The following is an 18417-nucleotide window of genomic DNA, read 5'->3' as shown; positions in this document are numbered from 1 at the left end:
TTGAAAAATAAAATTAAAAACCAATAAAACTTTTACAAAAAAACCAAGGTAAAAAATTAGAAATCCAAAGAATGAAGACCAAATTAAAGAATATAATATTTAGTAAATTAAGGTTCAAGAATAAAATTAAAAATAAATAAAATTTATACAAAAGAGCCAATACCAAAAATAAGAAATCAAAAAAACAGGAAATTAAAGTTGAAATACTTACAACGAAGAGGGTCAAACTATAATTTTTAGGAGAGGAAAGAAATGAAGGGGGAAAAAAGTCCACTAATAACAAACCAAATCATCACCGGAGATACACATCACACCAATAAAAAAGGAATATGATGACATTTTCAAAAACACGGCGAGGGGTATTTTTGGATGTTGGAGGCATTGCATGCGCCACTTTAAAGGCACAAAAGCCTCTCACTCGTCTTTAGGTGGGCCACACGCGCATGTTTTTTTTTTTTTTTACTTAGCTAAATACAAAAATGCTTTTGAGCTAACTTTTTAATTAAAAAAATTATGAAAAACTGCAAACATCCCTTTACCTAGGGTTTAAAATTTTTATTTTAAGTATATTTTCATCTTACTATATATTTTAATTGTTTATTATTTGTTATATTTAGTCAAATATTAAATTATCTCTCAATTTAAATTATAATAATAGACAAAACTATTGTTAAAATACAAAATACCTCTTGACATTAAGTTTGAATTTTATGCTTATAAGGATATTTTAGTTTTTTCATTGTGCAATTAAGATGAAAAAAAATACAGATTAATTTAAAAATAACAAATAAATAATATGAAAGGACTTTGATGTCTTTGTAAGTGATAGCAAAGTTTTTTAATTGAAAGAGAAAATTACTATTATATTATTTCAATAAACAATATTGATAAATCTAGAGCTAGAGTAGTATTCCAAGATCAATTAGGTTTCGTTAATATTAGCTACGTAATGTTTTTTTTAGCTACTATAGTATTTACTACTTTAATATATGCATTTATTACAGTTTAATATTTCATTTATTATCAGTTTAAATATAGAAACTTGTTGACTTTCTTTTACATTTCAATACATAAATAATTTACAAATTTGAAGGATGTTATCCTTTCATATTAATTATATATTTTTCTAAAAATAATTGCTATTAAATTCTTCAAACAAATTGTATTACATAGGAATACCATTTGATTAAAACCAACCCCTCTTAATATAATGTCCTTCTTTTTTTATATATAAATTAATATAGTATCATTCATTTTTAGATGTTAAGTATGGCTCACTCATATCATTATTGATGATTTTTTTTTAATATTATTAAATTTATTTCATAGATTTTTTTTTCTAATACTAGTAATATTATAATCAGAATTTTAATGTATTTTTTTAAAAAATTTATATCTCTCCTCTTTTCTAATAAATTAATATTTTTTAAAAAATATAGCTAGTTTGAATAGCAACAAAGTATAAAAAATTATATATTTTTTAATTATGATATGTAAAAACTGTGCTATTTTATTAAAATAAATTTTTAAATGTATTATTTTATTAATATTTTTCATTAACTATTTTAATTATTTTTTATTTAAATCTTTTTTTTTTCCTAGTTATTGCATTGACTGCTTGTAGCCACAATGAAGCAAATTTCTCTCCTTTCAAAGCAAACTGAACCAGAAGGCCATTGACTCATGCTCAAGAAAAAGTTAAACTTCAAACATAGAATTTTGCATCTGACATTCCCTGTCCAAAAAGACAAAATTAACAAAATAGAAACTCATGATTGAGATCCAATACTGATGTAACACCACTATTAATGATAGTATTATTACTTCAATAAATATATCCTTAGTCAATTTTCCATCGTAGATTTAGATTATGCGGTTTTTTTTAATCTTAAATAGATCTTTCTTACTTAAACTAAGTATTCAAAAAATATTTATTTTAGAATTAATTTATTTTTATATTTTAAAAATACCTTTTTATTTTTTTCTCTATATCAAATGGTTTTTAATGTTTTCATATTATTTTAATGTGCTAATATTAAAAATAAATTTTAAAAAATATATTATTTTAAAATATTTTTGAATAATTTTTTTTAAAAAAATCACTACTATATTACTAAAAATGCTCTTAATATACTAAATTTAAAGTAGAATTATAATTTATAAATATGCAAAGTTATATAGATTTAGCTTAATGGCATAAAATTTATTATAATCATCCTTAGCCGAAAACAGTAATGATAAAGGGAAATGAAAATCTTTCCTTCTTCTATTTCTAACAAGAAGAGTACTATGGAGAATCATTAAATGGGTTAGTAACGTGATGTAACTTGTATTTTTAAAAAAAATTATTTTTTATTTAAAATTATTTTTTTATATTTTTAAATTATTTTGATATGTTAATGTTAAAAATAATTTTTTTAAAATTTTTTTATATTTTTAAATGAAAAACATTTCTGACTGCTATCACTATAACAATTTTAAATATAAATAGTGCACATAGTGGAGTTGACGGATGGATATTTCATTTTATCATTTACATTGCATCTGGTTTGGAGTAAAAAAAAGAGAGAAATTATAAAAAAGAGACTAAATATTAAAGAGTTAAGGGGTGAAATATTAAGGATATAAAAAAATAGTTAAAAATAGTGTTTAGGATTAAAATAATAGAGAAATTATAAGAAGATGATTCCTCAAAAAATTAACATTCGAGGAGCTAGCTTGACATGACTTATAAAAATTGAATTCATTCTAATTATACAGTTATTTTTTATATAAAAAAAATCAAATTTTAATTGAATATTTTAACTTAATTTTATAAAATAATTTTTTTATTTAATTTAAAATTTAATTTTTAATTAAATATATGTTTACTTTTATTTGAGTCAAAATCTTAAAAGAAAAATTAAAGTTTGGTTTGATATATTAACAATTAAGAAGATATTTATGTTTGAAAATCGGTAGAAATTGTGTGTGTTAAGAATTTTATATTTTTTTTAGAATTAATGTTTTATATTTTATTTTTATTTTTATTTTTATTTGATGATATTAAAAATATTTTTTAATATATTTTTAAATAAAAAATACTTTTAAAAACAACTATACTTCTCATTCAAAATTTAATGTCTATCAGAAACATGGGCCTCAGACAACCATTCTAACCATTCTAGCCCATTAAAAAATATTTCCTAGGGAAATATGGGTCGAGCTCTCAAAAAAAAAAATGCATATCAGTGGAAACAAAAGCCCAATTTCCTCATGAGCCATTTTCTGATAACCTGAAGCTTGCTCCTCTGCTCTCTGATTCGCAGCTTCTCATTTTGCTTTCCAATGGCTGCCATCACCATCTCTTCACTACAATCCTTTCCTTCTCTCCACTCTCTTTCTTTGAATTCTCCCCAAAATACGCCCACTCTGTCATTCTATTCACAGTCAAAATCCTTCCCTTCCATCTCCTTAAAACCCTTCAATACAACTCTTAAATTTAAACCTCGCTCTTTAATTATCACTGCAGCTTTCAAAAACCTCTCAGAGACGGAGTTTATTACTGTCCCATTAACGGAAGATGAGTTTAACTCAAAGATGCCGTCAGATTGTGGCGTTTACGCTGTTTATGATAAAAGTAATGACCTTCAATTTATTGGTGTCACTCGGAATATTGGGGCCAGCGTTTTCTCTCACCTGAAATCCGTGCCAGAGCTATGTCACTCCGTTAAGGTAATTTCTTTTCCTTTCTTCTGTTTTTACCCTTAATTGCTTGACCTTTTTGTGATAATTATAATTGGTACTCTGTTAATCTTGGATGTTTAACGACTATTATATTATATAACGGATTATTGAATTTATAATTTTTTGAATTTTAGTTACATCTTGAGAAATTATATAAATAATGTCTTGAAAGTTGTTCTTAAGTCAAAATCTTGGTTGGCTAGATGTTGTGACACTTGATTAATTTAGAGTTCTAATGAGTGGATGTTGAATTCAAGAGCAATCCGAAAAGGAAAAGATTTGATGGTCTGTAACGGAAATCCTATACGGACCAGTTTAAAAAAGATGGAATTTGGTTGAACTTTTAGTGCGGAGCTTGAGTTATCAACGGGAATCAGAACTTGGGAAATGTGTTATTGATGCTAGTGTGATTGAGTAGCCATTGGAAATCTGAACTTGGGATTTGGTCTTCTAAATCTAGCTTCAGTATTTCATTGTTTGATTTTTACCATTCACATTGAAAGATACCGCGACTGCACTCACATTGGAAAAAAAGACTTGCTGTCGGCTTCCCCCTTATCGTTGTTGTTTTTGTTCCCCTCAACCACTTTGTTTAGAAGACCACGGCCTTGCAAAATTAAGGTATCTAGTTCGAGAGTGGTGCTTAGGAGGATAGCATTAGTGATTTCTTCAAAATTAGAAGACCTTGCTAAGCTTTGTCTGTGTGTCATGTGCTATGCAAATGTGTTGCCCCATGGGGTGGGAGATATAAAGTTTTTTTTTTCCATTTTTATTATTAATGGTGAAGTTGGGGTCTGTCTTAACATGTTGGAGGATCTAATTTCAACAATTTTTGGGAGAAAGAAAGAAACAAGTTGTTTTTGAATTTTGCAATTTCGCTATTATTTAGTGTTGCGGGTGGAACAAATGCTAGAATCTTTGGAAGTCATTATCTTTCAAAACAGTGTTTAAGGGATAATTTTCGTTTCCTCAAAAAAAAGAAGAAGGAAGTAACAATGCCTCGAGAGAAACTGACATCATGGGCGTATGTTAGATTTCACTATAAATACGATAAGAAATGCTATCAGTTGATAAGCAATATGGCAGCTTGCTGTGTGATCTTATGTTGGGAAATTTAATTGTTGAAAACAGATTGAAGGTGCACAATTGGCTTATCTACATCTTCTAAATTCTTTTCAATTAAATCAGTGTGATAACTGTTTTTATGCAGACCACTGACTTTGCCATGAAAACTGTTATGTAGGTTGGAGTGGTAGTTGAGCCTGATAAAGCGTCTCTGACCGAAGCTTGGAAATCCTGGATGGAAGAATATATAAAAAGCACAGGAAAGGTTCCACCAGGCAATGAAACGGGGAATGCTACTTGGATTCGACAATCACCAAAGAAGAAGGCTGATCTCCGGCTTACACCTGGTCGTCATGTCCAGCTAACAGTTCCACTAGAAGAACTCATTGACCGGTTGGTTAAGGAGAACAAAGTGGTGGCTTTCATCAAGGGATCTCGAAGTGCTCCAATGTGTGGATTCTCTCAGAGAGTAGTTGGCATTCTTGAATCTGAAGGCGTGGATTATGAGAGTGTTGATGTGCTTGATGAAGAATACAATTACGGATTGAGGGAAACACTGAAGAAGTATAGTAATTGGCCCACATTCCCACAAATATTCATGAATGGGGAGCTGGTAGGAGGGTGTGATATCTTGACATCCATGCACGAGAAAGGTGAGCTCGCTGGTCACTTCAAAAAATAGATTATTGAAACCACTCTTTTATGGGGATGTAGTAACACAGAATAATAATATTAGAATACCAAGATGTGGAGTTTTGTTGTATGTTTGTTATCTTGCTGAAATCTTAGGCATGCAACTTCTTAGCTTTCATTATTCAAGTCATAAACAAAGAGGGAAATGGTTTCATGTAATTGGTTTTGTCGTCTTGGAAACTCTCACACACCACACACACAGGGAGACTGCGTGGAATTGGGAGTTGGGACATGTACAAATATGTTTTTACTTGATTGTTGCGTTGGTATTTGCAGCTGCTGTTGGAGTTTATATGTTTTTATTTGCGATTCTCAACCTTACAGTAACACCTACTTTGTTTTGGTGGGTAAAATTGTTGGCGTGGCTCTTGTGCTTTTTTTTTTAAAAAAAAAGAAAGAACAGCTGGAAGAAGGAATTGACACTGTTGAAAAATGGACAGAAGATGGAAAAGAAGGAAATTAATCAAGAAGCAACCAAAGAAATACCATAAATATGTCCTGTTATTCAGATAAATTAGCTTTTGTTTTGGAGTTTTATGGTGCCTATTGGGTTCTGCTCGGTTTGCAATTCACTTGCAACTTGGTTATGGTCTGGCTTGTTTATTTTACCCTTATTTCATGGCTTTCCCTGCTCATGGTCATCTTGGCAGCAACCTGCATGACAATGTCAATCCAAGATTTTGATGTGCTGCTGATATCTGTTTACGGGTCTCCATTAGCACAACATTTTTATTTAGGTGTGGTAAATGTTATTTTTTAAAATATTTATACTATCTTTTAAATATTTTTTAACTTGTGTTTGAAATAGTTAATCATGACAACTAAATAATCTATTTGTGGACATATTAGGTTCCTAATAAATAATTTTTTTAAAGACCGGGCTCCCAAATTTAAAATGATATAAAAACATCATAACAAAATAATTTGAAATAAAAAAATAAAGTTTTTTTAAAGACCGGGCTCCCAAATTTAAAATGATATAAAAACATCATAACAAAATAATTTGAAATAAAAAAAAAAATTAAAAGACCGGGCTCCCAAATACTTTAAAATCTATTGACACTTAGAATTCCAAATGGAGTTGTTAAAGACTGTAAAATTAAGAAATTAAATGACAAAACGGAGGGCAGCCTTGGACAGTCAAACTGGATAAAAAGTCCCTTGCACCTGTACAATTTCAGCTAAATTAAGGATTCTAACTAGCAGTTATTGCATCCAACCTCTATGAGAGGTAAGTGATTAGAAGAGTAACCCGGTCAAAGCCAGTATCATAGACAAGAAATTAGAGATCTTTAAATTATATAAAAAAATATTATTTTAATATGTTTTCAAACAAAAAATATATTTCAAAAAATAATTAATAATAGGCTAAAAATCATGTTTTCAAATGGTAGGACTAAAAATTAAAAATTATCTTTTAATTAAAAATTATCTTTTAAATATTTTTGAACTTGTGTTTGAAATAGTTAATCATGAAAGCTGAATAATCTATCTGTGGACATATTAGGTTCCTAATAAATAAAGGTGATAAAGCATGATTTTAAAATTCGGTGCTGCCTAGCGAGTTGCTTAGGACTAGAACTAAGCTAGATTGAAAAAAAAATAGAGGAAGAGAGAAGCGGTGTGACCGGATGATTCAGAGAGTTGACCTGGTTAATCCAGCAAAACCTGATTGCAAACTCGTTGACTTTTATTTTGTTTTTGTTTTTTTGTTAAAATAATATTGTTTTAATTTTTTTAAAAATTAAAAGACCGGGCTCCCAAATACTTTAAAATCTATTGACACTTAGAATTCCAAATGGAGTTGTTAAAGACTGTAAAATTAAGATTAAATGACAAAACGGAGGGCAGCCTTGGACAGTCAAACTGGATAAAAAGTCCCTTGCACCTGTACAATTTCAGCTAAATTAAGGATTCTAACTAGCAGTGATTGCATCCAACCTCTATGAGAGGTAAGTGATTAGAAGAGTAACCCGGTCAAAGCCAGTATCATAGACAAGAAATTAGAGATCTTTAAATTATATAAAAAAATATTATTTTAATATGTTTTCAAACAAAAAATATATTTCAAAAAATAATTAATAATAGGCTAAAAATCATGTTTTCAAATGGTAGGACTAAAAATTAAAAATTATCTTTTAATTAAAAATATACTATCTTTTAAATATTTTTTAACTTGTGTTTGAAATAGTTAATCATGACAACTAAATAATCTATTTGTGGACATATTAGGTTCCTAATAAATAAAGGTGATAAAGCATGATTTTAAAATTCGGTGCTGCCTAGCGAGTTGCTTAGGACTAGAACTAAGCTAGATTGAAAAAAAAATAGAGGAAGAGAGAAGCGGTGTGACCGGATGATTCAGAGAGTTGACCTGGTTAATCCAGCAAAACCTGATTGCAAACTCGTTGACTTTTATTTTGTTTTTGTTTTTTTGTTAAAATAATATTGTTTTAATTTTTTTTTAAAAAAAATAAAATTTAATCTGATCGATCTAGGAACCCAATTAAAACCTAAAATCCAAGTCTTCAACCGGCATCCACCAAACCGGGTTTTAAAACAATGGATAAAACAATATAGTTCCACTACGTAATTAAGAGAGTTCAGTGTGCAAGGTGTTGTAACAGCAGTAGAGAGATGAGACCTAATCTAACCCATCTCATCAGCATGCAACTTGTCGGTTTTTGCAACTCCTTTTACCTTTTGTTTTTTCAGTTCAGTCTCTGAACTAGAAGTAAAGGAGAGGAAGCCATGTTGTTTCAGATCTGCATGCATGGGAACGTCTATGAAGGTGATCTTGGAAGTGGAGGTATTTCTTCTTCTTAATTTAATTACAAGTCCACGCAACGAAAATAAGAATTGACGTTGGAAGTATAGAGCAGCCGATTGAAAGAAACTTCATCATTTTAGACAGGACCGGGCATTCAGAATTCGAGCAGGATGGCTTGAATTCCTTTCTTTAGGAATCATAAATTTAAGCCGATTCCTTGCCAACAACTTCCGACGGGCCAAGCCATATACGAGTCTAACATGTTCAAAGTTCAAACCCACGCACACTAGTAGCACAAGACTGGTTAGTTACTCGGAGTTGTGAGTGAGCTCTCTCAGCCAAACACGAGAAATTAGAGAAAAAAATCAACCGGGAGCAACAGAGGAATTTACTCCAGGGAAATGTTTTGGTTACATGCATCTTCATAGTATAAAACCGAACCAAAATTTGATGAGGCATATTCATCTGGAAACAAAATTAAAGTACGAGATTGTCCTGTCCTATCCTTGCTATTATTGGTCACACTAACATCTGACATTGCAATGAGTGAACCACGCATAACTCATACTATACCCCGTAATGCTACTCTTAATATTGACCGAATATACCTAATCCTAGTTATTTGTTCTGTCGCGAGATCGGCATTTTTTTTTTCTTTTTCCTTTTTCTTTTTTTCCAAGACACTGCAGATCACCGTGTCAACAATTGCGTCTTATGCATGGCCTTCGTTCTCAAAACTCATAAGCTTCTATCAGCTTTGCTGTTGCTATGCATGAAGCCATTCCCCCATTTTTATTTTTTCTTGCCATTATCAGGTGCATGATCAGAAGTGTACAGCCATCTAATGTTTGATGAGAAAGTTGAATTCTGTTGACCTACCGTGACAACAATTGGAGCCAGGTTTATCAAAACTAGGTTCAACCGAAAAAGATAGTAATGTATAAAGGTATGGGATCTGATAGCACCTTTATAATTTAAGTAAACGCATGAGGATGGGCTGGCTATGGAAACTCCCGCTATTTACTTGTCCACTTCTTTAGGGATAACGGCCTTGCCAAGATAAACTTGTTGCATCTCATCTCTCCATATCTGCAAGAAAATTACCACATGGATTAAATCTGACTAATCCAGCCAAAATAAAAATCAGGAGTTAGCGTTGTCTGAATATAAATGCTACTTGCTACGGGACCTTCTGCATGTGTCACCCTGATTACACAATGCTCTACTGTCCATTTAACTATTTGGCTCTCATTCAGATCAATATTAATTGAAGCCAAAAGAATGGCACAAAGAATGAGAGGGGGGATTAGTTATGGGAAGCGGAGGGGTTGGAGGAATAAGGGGCTACTACGAACTACTTATTTAAGACCCTTGTGCTCCAAAAGGGTATTCATCCTCATTACTTGCAGCGAAAAAGAAAAACTTTGAACAATTAAAAAGAGGTCGAGGCTTCTTGTTTGAATAAGTCAGTATTAAAAAGTTCTGAATCAGGTCCATACCGCATCTCGAAATTCCACCCGGATATGAGGCACATTTGTCCTGTGAATATCGTTTCCGTCTGGTCCTCTCTTGTAGTACTCTTTACCAATCCAGTGCGACTGGAGTTTCAAGGGTAAATGTCCAGAAATTAGATTTAAAAGCATTTATATAAACACTCAAATATTTCTTCAATAGAATCGAAAGGAGCACAGCAGAGTAAAGTTGGGATATGTTAATTCCATGCCAATTATCTGGTACTTAGATTAATTCAAAATCAAGAACAACAACAACAATAAAGAGGTTGCCCACTGAATCAATAAAATCTTAATAGAAGCCATACAACAGTTAAGAAGAAACACAATAGTTTGATCAGAAAAGCGAAATGCACAATTCTCCAACAAAAAGAAAGCCAAAAAGCACATAGAATAGCATATAATTCAAAGAGTTGGGCAAAAACAATCTTCCACGCTGGCCATTTTAGACTCCTAATGCCCATCGTATTAGGGAGTATAATAAAACATACTGGTCGTAAGATGTATACCCATTTCAATACATTCAGTCCATTTGTGATGGTTGTCACAATGCCATGCAAACAACCCGAGTCAGACTAGGTTCCCCATGGAAAGATATTTATTAGACAACGCACAACATGGCAAACACATCTACATTGTTCTTCATAGGCACAGGCAACCAATGATATCTCAAAAGCAACACCTGAAAGGAATGATGATCCTTTCATGACCAGTTCGAATATTCTATCCCCCATCTTCAGTTTTCTTTAACTTGTTAAGATTAAGAATGAAGAGAAACAAATACTCGTGGTACAAAGTCAGCCGATGAAATAAAAAGGAGTAACCAATCAAGCTAATCAGTGATTATGATGAGGGAAGCAAAGGAAATTAGTGACTATATATATATAGAAAAAATGAAAGATTTTAACAATCCCATTTCTCTGTCAAGCTAATCAGTGATTACAATGAGAGAAGCAAAGGAAATTAGTGATATATAGAAAAAATCAAAGATTTTAACAATCCCATTTCTCTGTCTCAAGAACATGTTGTCTTGATTTTATTTTATTTTTTAGTTTTTATTTTATGTTCTTAACTAAACTTGTTGCACCAGATCCTTTCTTTTATAAATTTCAGAATCTTAAATCCAAGCTAATAGAAACGAATGTACCTTTAAAGCATGTGAGAAACCTGATTGGTAGACCGAATTTCGAGCAATCTCACACAGATCACATGAACTCAACTTCCACACCTGTCAGGAAAGCATGCAATAATAAATTTCACCTCAAGAAAAAAAAAATCACTACAGGTAAGAAAAGGAGCACTTACAGAAGCAGCTATGCTGTATTCTTCCACCAAGGGCTCTTTTGTTAAGTGAATTTGGAGCGGATCATCGGTAGAAAGGGAAACATTGAGACCCCTTTGGAAAAACATAGGAAAAGGATTCCTATGGTAGTCTAAAAATAAGGAATTGTTGCTCAGAGGAGACATAGCTAAGCCAATCTGTATAGCAAAAATGCCACCATTTCTTATTAATGTCACAAAAAATAGAAGTACATGACATCCATTTAAAATAACAGTAATGATACCAAAAAGAATATATCTTCCATACTTGTGCTAGATAATACAAATATTGAAGTACTGGAGATTTCCTCAAATTGATCCCATGGGCAATATTATGAGACGTAAGAAATGTTGCAGCAAGATGGTCAGTGTCGCCAGCCTGAAAATGACATGTCATATGAGCTGGCAGAAGATCTGAACATTTGTGCAAAGTAGAAGGAAAAGCTGGAAGGAATACCTCTCCAGAATGGGGACGGAATTTGATAGTTGTCATGCCCTTTGACTCACGAAGCTGAAAAACAATGTGGAAATAGATTAATTGAGGAAGAAAACAGCCACTAAGTAAAACATTGGGGCGGACTGCCAGATCGAGCTGGGAGAAAAGCTATCAAGCTATGTCAATAAACATTAAATCATTTGATGGTTACATTTTTTTATTTTGTGGCAGAAGTTCCATGTAGATCATGACATTTGAATGAAAAAACCTGGAAATATTTTTCTTGTCACTAATGATATCATGACAAGAATCAAAATGATCATCAAAACATGCAAGACACCTATGCAAGAAAAATATTCCAAAAGAAAGAAGATAATAAACATCTTCACGTAACACGTTATTAAGTAAAATATTGCTTCTGAAGTGTAACACAGACCTTGTTTAATGTGTGGAGGTTGGCATAACAGTAATAAACATAATATGAAAATGCAGGATTGAACACATTGGTCCATTGAGCTGGTGTAGGCATGTGCTTTGTCGGTCGTCTTTCAGGTTTGCTTTCATCATCAACCAGGTCCAGCCCAACAACCTGAAATATAAAACAAATGGCAAGTTGTATATTATTCAATAAGAGGGGGGGAATAAAGTTGGACGTCGAGCACCCTTAAAGCCTCACAATAATCTCTGTGAGAATAGGAGGGTCAGGTTATGATTTCAGAGGAGGAAACAGAAGATGAAATTTTAATATCCCACAACCACCCTAGGTAAATGTATTACTTGCTTCTTGTACCTGATCCACCATCAAGTCCTAAGTCACATGTTTCATAGACGCTATCAGATTTTGCCAGTTATACCTATTGGTAAAAATTTCTGGCTGGGATCTCTTTTGATCTCCCATTCAACAGTCTTCCAAAATATAACACCTAAATGAGAAAATAACACATTGAAGCATGGACCATTGTAGTTTCCCCCCTTTCTTTTAGTGATGTAGTAATGGGAAGCTCAAACAATGGGCACATAAACGGGAAAAAAAAAAAAGACACAAATCAAAACACCAGTGTAATCTGGAAACAAAACAGCCAACAACTAACCAAGCTGACTAAATCTGCCAACAAAAACTTAAATCATACTCATGTCAGTTGATGAATTTAATTGTTTTAATGCGTAACCACTAGATCCTCCAAACATCTCAACAAAAGTTCCTTGGAAAGCTGGTTTGGTGATAAAATAGGGTGGTAAGCACCACATATCTACTTTCAATTAAGAAAAAATGAAACCTTTTATACACTGTGATGCTATCTGCAAAATAACAATCTATTTAGAAAATGGCAAACCTGTTTCAAGAAAACATGCAACTGAGGATGCGAATCTGGATCAATTGTGACCTCGAAAAGCGGAATGAAGATATTATCAAGAATATTCTGAAATGATGTAACAATCCCCATTTCCTTGTAGATATTGTACAGTCGAGGAAGCTGAAAATACACAACATATTACAAAACATGAAATTAAATAATGACTCAGAGTTTTTCAATTGATATGGGCATCTCATTGTAAACAGAATGTTCAGCAGCAATCAAACCCACCATCACTCTCAGATAAGATAACCAACTTTTCCTTCAAGAAACCAAAAAAAAAAAAATGAACTTCAGTAAAGAGGGATTTAGATACTGCCAGTACCTGGATTAACCAAACAACATATTCACTGTACAATTCATTATTCACTATCCAGCTAGCCAATTGGTCCCATTCACTCTGTTTTCTACCGTATATTGATATTCTGTATTCAGCCATCTGCAATAACAAGATCATAGAAATAGGGGAAAACAAGCATAAGCAAAAGTGAAGCATACTGTATGTCAAGAGTTTTTTCCATCATCTAATGTCAGCACATGAGCCTCAAGCAGGATAGGAATTAGTAAAGCAAAATATCAAGATCCAATAATCAGAAAAGCTTCAAAATTTTCCTACACCTCAAATCCTAGGATGGGCTCACTCTAAAATCATGACTATAAGATTCAAGAATTTCATAACAAAAATACTAAAATACAGCTTCTACCCATAACTTACTGATCTAATCAGGTCTAGAGAATGAGAGCGGGATCAACAAAAGAAGAAACACAACGAAATACGGTCATGAATCATGAATGTGGTGTCTTTGGCATTTCTTAATTGTTGTAGGCGTGAAATATAGACAATTTTACCAAATTCTCACTAATGCACAGATTTTAAATATTTAACAAAGAATGACCAGTACTAAAAATTTAATTATCATTGGAAAATGTGAAACAGATAAAGGAAACCGGAATCTATATCTATGCATAAAAATCAACTACAAGTAGGACAAAGGTTTACCTGATATTTACTTGCAGAAAGATCAGAAAAAACTTGTTTTGTCAGTTCACCAAGGAAACGGCCTGCTCATCAACACACAGCAACAAGCATGGATAAGGCAAAGCAGAACATATAACTAGCAGGGAAGAAAAGCAGCTTACAAATTAATAGGGAAAAAAAAAACATCACAACACGATAACCATGCAACCACTATGAGATGCAAGCATGTAAGATGAAACTTGAGTCTTAAAATGTGTGACATTCTAGTACAAAGTTTTAAGGTTTCCTTTGCAGTTCATTGTGAGGCCTGCTAGCCTTCAGCAACACGCAAAATGAGTAATCCTCCCGTTTCAACACAATGTCACTTACTCGTCACACAATTGGCAACTTGAGCCCTTTAAGCTAGAAGTTCCAAGTTTTCAACCACTATGTTGTTCCCTTGGGGATCAACTGGAAGACAGTTTCCTATACACTAAGAATGTCATTTTTCTCATTGCCCCTGTTCTTTTTTCATAAGTTTGCTTTAAGAGGATGAAGGATGAACCTTCTATCCACCCACCCAGAAGAAGTAAAAATACAGAAGAAAAAAGATTTTTTTCTCTCAAGAAAAAATCAAGATGTACATTGGATAAGATTAAATTAAGATGTACCTTGGATAAGATTGTCTTGTTTAAGGAAAATCTCCCTAAGTCTACTCTGACCACAAGGATTGTACTTCAGGTTGAACTTATCAAAGCGATGAAATGTGCTCTTGTCCGCATGAACATCTAAAAGGTCAACATTGAGATCATACCTGTTCTCACAGATATCGATATGATCACAACCTTCTATATAACAATATGAAAATGATAACAACAACAAAAGTTCTTTACCCAGTCAAATCCAAACTCTCAAACACTTCTTTCAATGTCAAGTATGTTCCATCTCGAAAAATTACAACCTGAATAACAGAAAGAAAAAAAGTTCAAGACAACAACAAATATGTATTAAATATCCACCACACCAAATAATCAGATTGTATCATATTGTTTGTGTGGACATAATATTAAAGTTCTGGTTAACTGCACAAGATTATGGAATGATTAATGGCCCATTCCAATGCAGAAAGGAAAGAAGAGAAAGGTGTATACTGTTTGATTTCTGCAAAAAAAAAAAAAAAAAGGCAGGGAATCCAAATCTTTACCTCATCAGGCTCTTTCCTCAGTTTTGACTTTATAAACCTTAAAAGATGTTTCTGGTTCATGCATGCAGAATGATGAACATGCGTATCAACTTTCCTGACATTATAAAAGTCACGGTGTGGAGCACTTTTCTGAGCCAGAAACTCTCTATCCGCATTAAGCATCAAATGAAGGTTGAATTTCTGAGACATTGGGATAAGCATAAATCCAGAAGACTAATTATTATCAAGAAAACTAGCTTCTTAATAAATTGAGATGGTCAATGAAAGATGTATTTACTTGTTCTAGGAGATTCAGCCGATGATGACATAGAGTTCTGATATTTCCAATTGCAATAACTCGAAGTATGTGATGCAAATCAGTGAAAAACATTGGCGCATCAGCAACAGGAAAAAGTTCTTCCTTAGCTAAGAAAAGAGGAAAAACAAAGCATAAATTAACATCCCAATAATGAAATAAAGGATTGAAACATAACAAGCAAGAAACTGAAGCTCAAAGCTTACAGTCTTTATTTGGATAGACATGGATGACCCCATCTTGCATCTTAAAATAATGCTGTGCAAAAAAACAAAGAATGGAAGGCATATTTGATCAAAAAAAGAAAAGCATAATCCTGACTAGGTGTTTCACAAAATGCCTAAATGAATATACCCACGTCAGATTTTCCCTCTGGTGTAAAGGAGAAAGGGTCAGGATTAGGCTTTGGTGTACTGGGGTCAGAAATAATTTCTTTCTCCCATGGTGCGATTGCTTCCTTGAATACATATCTTTTTCGCATTTCAAGACATTCTTGAAGAACTATATAGGAATCCACTTCATCTGGTGATGGCACCTCTGCTGACGCAAAATAAATTTGTTAAAACAAAGTCATTTTAAAATGGAGCATCGGAGTCCTAACAGAAACTTACATGCTTGCAATCTTAAAAGCAGTGAATAATTCAAATAGGTGCACTAGCATTCAAATTAACCAAGCAAAAACACAGACAACAACTTTAAGAGTGTAGACACAAACGGAAAAAATTTAAACATGTATCCATTAAAGAAAGCACATCTATTCTGCATCATTCCCTCTAAAAAATTTAAATATATGCATATTTCATGATAAAACATAAGCAACTGCTTGCATTTTGTGCCCATTCATCTTGCACTTTTACAGAGAATAGCAGCAAAAGATCAGATTAGTGATATTAAAAATTCATGAAGTAGGATAAGAGAAACCCTTTAAATATTTTACCAATTTCGCAAGCCAAAGCAAGGATAATTAACAGAAGTATGGATGAGAAGCAGTCAATACCCATAGGAGAAATTTTAAGTCGTGCAAAAGTTTCTTGTTCTGGTTCTTTCCTTAGAATATCAGCAGCAATAGGATCAGGCTGAACACCATGCAAGTCACCAGACACACTATGAGATCGAATCATGCTTGAAGCAGGTATAGGGTCTCCATTTGCGTTAATGTGTTGTGGTAAAACATCCTTTATATCCTAAAATTGCAAGCCACAAAATTAAGAATAGAAGGAAATCCTGTCAAAATGAAGAATGTGTGTGCATGTGGGTATGTAAATGAAAAGACTGATGCTGCTAAACAAAATAAGAAATGTGCATTTCCAAGATCACAAACTCACAGCATTTCCATTAACATGCAGATATTTAGTGTCTACTTTAGAATTGTCAGTCATGTTATCTTCATCATCTGATCCTTCCACGCTGTCAAAGGCACTGGCACTAGCACCAGGAGACTTTGGAGAAGTTGGTCTGATAAAACTTCCAGGCCTCTTGATATGCCCAGAAGATTTCCCTGGAACAGCACAATACTGGATATTTTCAGCAAACAGGATAACAGCTCCCCACCTCAAATAAAGAGGTGAAAAAACAAAAAAGAATGGGGTAAATAAAATTTCATTCCAAGTCATTCCAAGTTGGCACTATTTAGTAAATAAAATTTCAATTGAATTCCAAGTCATTCCAAGTTGGCACTATTTGAATCCACAGCTGGTGGCCTTCTCTACACAAGAGGTAGATGTGGGAGTAAGATTTTATTGTAAGGCGCAAGGAAGAGCAGCCCAAGCAAACTGTTAAGAGGACACCAGTAATTAGCTAGATAATTAAGCCATTAACGACTCTGAACCATTTCCAATTTGTTCACCAAGACGAACCACTTTAATCCCAGGTTAAGTTTCCTTATTCATCTTCAACGCATATAAATGTCTTACCGAGGATAAGCTTTCAACCCTTTTACTACATAACAGACAAAAAATTTCTTGCACTTCACTTCTTATTCAAAATATATATTAATAAATATCATTTTCGTGTGGTTGGTTTAAAATCCGCATATAATATATTTTTTTATCCCTCTTTTAACATCATTCCTTCCCTCTTCAAACAGAGAAATATAAAAAAATTGCAATTTGAACAAATACAAATGATCTCCGCAAGCAACAATCATATTAAATACAAAACAGAATACAAGCATTTAAATAATTATATTATATTGATTATATTATACACATAACAGAGCTATTAAATTAAATTAAAATAGTCCTCAAAAATCATGACTGCACTGTTGAAAATTATCATAAGTAAAACTATCAGAGCAGTCAAGTTCAAGCCGAGCTTTAAATATTCACTCCGGCGAGAAGTCCGAGAAGTTCATACCTTCAGGCAAAGTATGAAGCCTCGGCAATCCAGCCGGAATCCCGTCGACATAAACCACCTGACTATTACGTTTCTCCTCTCCATCAATTCCACCACCGTAAATCGCCGTCACGTCCGGTAACGAAGCCGAGCCACGCTTATTATAGTAACCGCTGCTTCCCTTCCTCCGTCCATGACTCCGGCGCTTCTTCAAATGCTGCGGCGACGATCCTCCGCCGCCACCGTCGGAGTTGTCGTCTCTTTCTCGTTCTCTCTCTACCGTCTTCGCGAACTCGAGGAGTTGAGTTAGGGTTTTGCGGTGCATATAATAAGCGGATACTGCCACAAATGATGCTCCTACTAAAGCCGCCATCGCTAGATGCAGCGAGTACGCTTCCATTACTTTCTCTCTCTAAAAAATATCTGTTCAGGTGGATTGTTGAAGGATTGTAGTAAGCTGTGTTGACAGTGAGCTGAAAGGAAGGGAGAAGGGGAGAGGGCTAAGTGACTAGAGAGGAGGTTTGTGTTTTTGTTTCCAGCTAAACGCGGCTTGTGGGTTATTTATAGGCGAAACTGAGAAGAGGACATATTCATTTTCTCTCTCCCTCTATTCCTCTCTCTATCAGAATTTTTTTAAGAGTTCAAATCAGTCACCCATATATATAAATATGTGAATCTGCTCACTGAACTTTAACATCAATCAATATCACCCCCACTCAGGATAAAAATTTACTTTTCTGTTAGTGTGGG

At 33.2% G+C, this 18417-nt stretch overlaps 2 protein-coding genes across 3 annotated transcripts; one reads left to right on the top strand and one right to left on the bottom strand.

Annotated features, from left to right (window-relative positions):
- Positions 1-3250: 3250 nt before the first annotated feature.
- On the top strand, positions 3251-5765 carry CXIP2 (CAX-interacting protein 2). The gene is made up of 2 exons (XM_011006442.1): positions 3251-3714; positions 4970-5765. Exons 1-2 carry the CDS (start codon positions 3328-3330, stop codon positions 5471-5473), a joined length of 891 nt encoding a protein of 296 aa, XP_011004744.1. The 5' UTR covers positions 3251-3327; the 3' UTR covers positions 5474-5765.
- A 2854-nt stretch (positions 5766-8619) lies between these two features.
- Positions 8620-18215, bottom strand: LOC105111158 (AMP deaminase-like). 2 transcript variants are annotated; one of them, XM_011006440.1, is made up of 20 exons: positions 17689-18215; positions 16659-16831; positions 16331-16517; positions 15692-15873; positions 15540-15591; positions 15316-15443; positions 15039-15218; positions 14728-14795; positions 14506-14648; positions 13877-13938; positions 13202-13315; positions 12856-12996; positions 11958-12110; positions 11543-11596; positions 11354-11464; positions 11071-11244; positions 10913-10993; positions 9754-9852; positions 9220-9343; positions 8620-9129 (listed from the first exon to the last, which is right to left on the bottom strand). In XM_011006440.1, the coding sequence occupies exons 1-19, from the start codon at positions 18065-18067 to the stop codon at positions 9275-9277; spliced, it is 2550 nt and encodes an 849-aa protein (XP_011004742.1). In that variant the 5' UTR covers positions 18068-18215; the 3' UTR covers positions 8620-9129; positions 9220-9274. The 2 variants fall into 2 exon arrangements, with proteins under 2 accessions (XP_011004742.1, XP_011004743.1); XM_011006441.1 differs by having other exon boundaries at positions 15692-15870.
- Between the last annotated feature and the right edge of the window lie 202 nt (positions 18216-18417).

The sequence above is a fragment of the Populus euphratica genome, unplaced genomic scaffold (genome assembly GCF_000495115.2).
Source record: "Populus euphratica unplaced genomic scaffold, PopEup_1.0 scaffold281.1, whole genome shotgun sequence".
In the NCBI taxonomy this organism is placed as follows: Eukaryota; Viridiplantae; Streptophyta; class Magnoliopsida; order Malpighiales; family Salicaceae; genus Populus; species Populus euphratica.
This window is presented reverse-complemented; position numbering and strand designations above follow the sequence as displayed.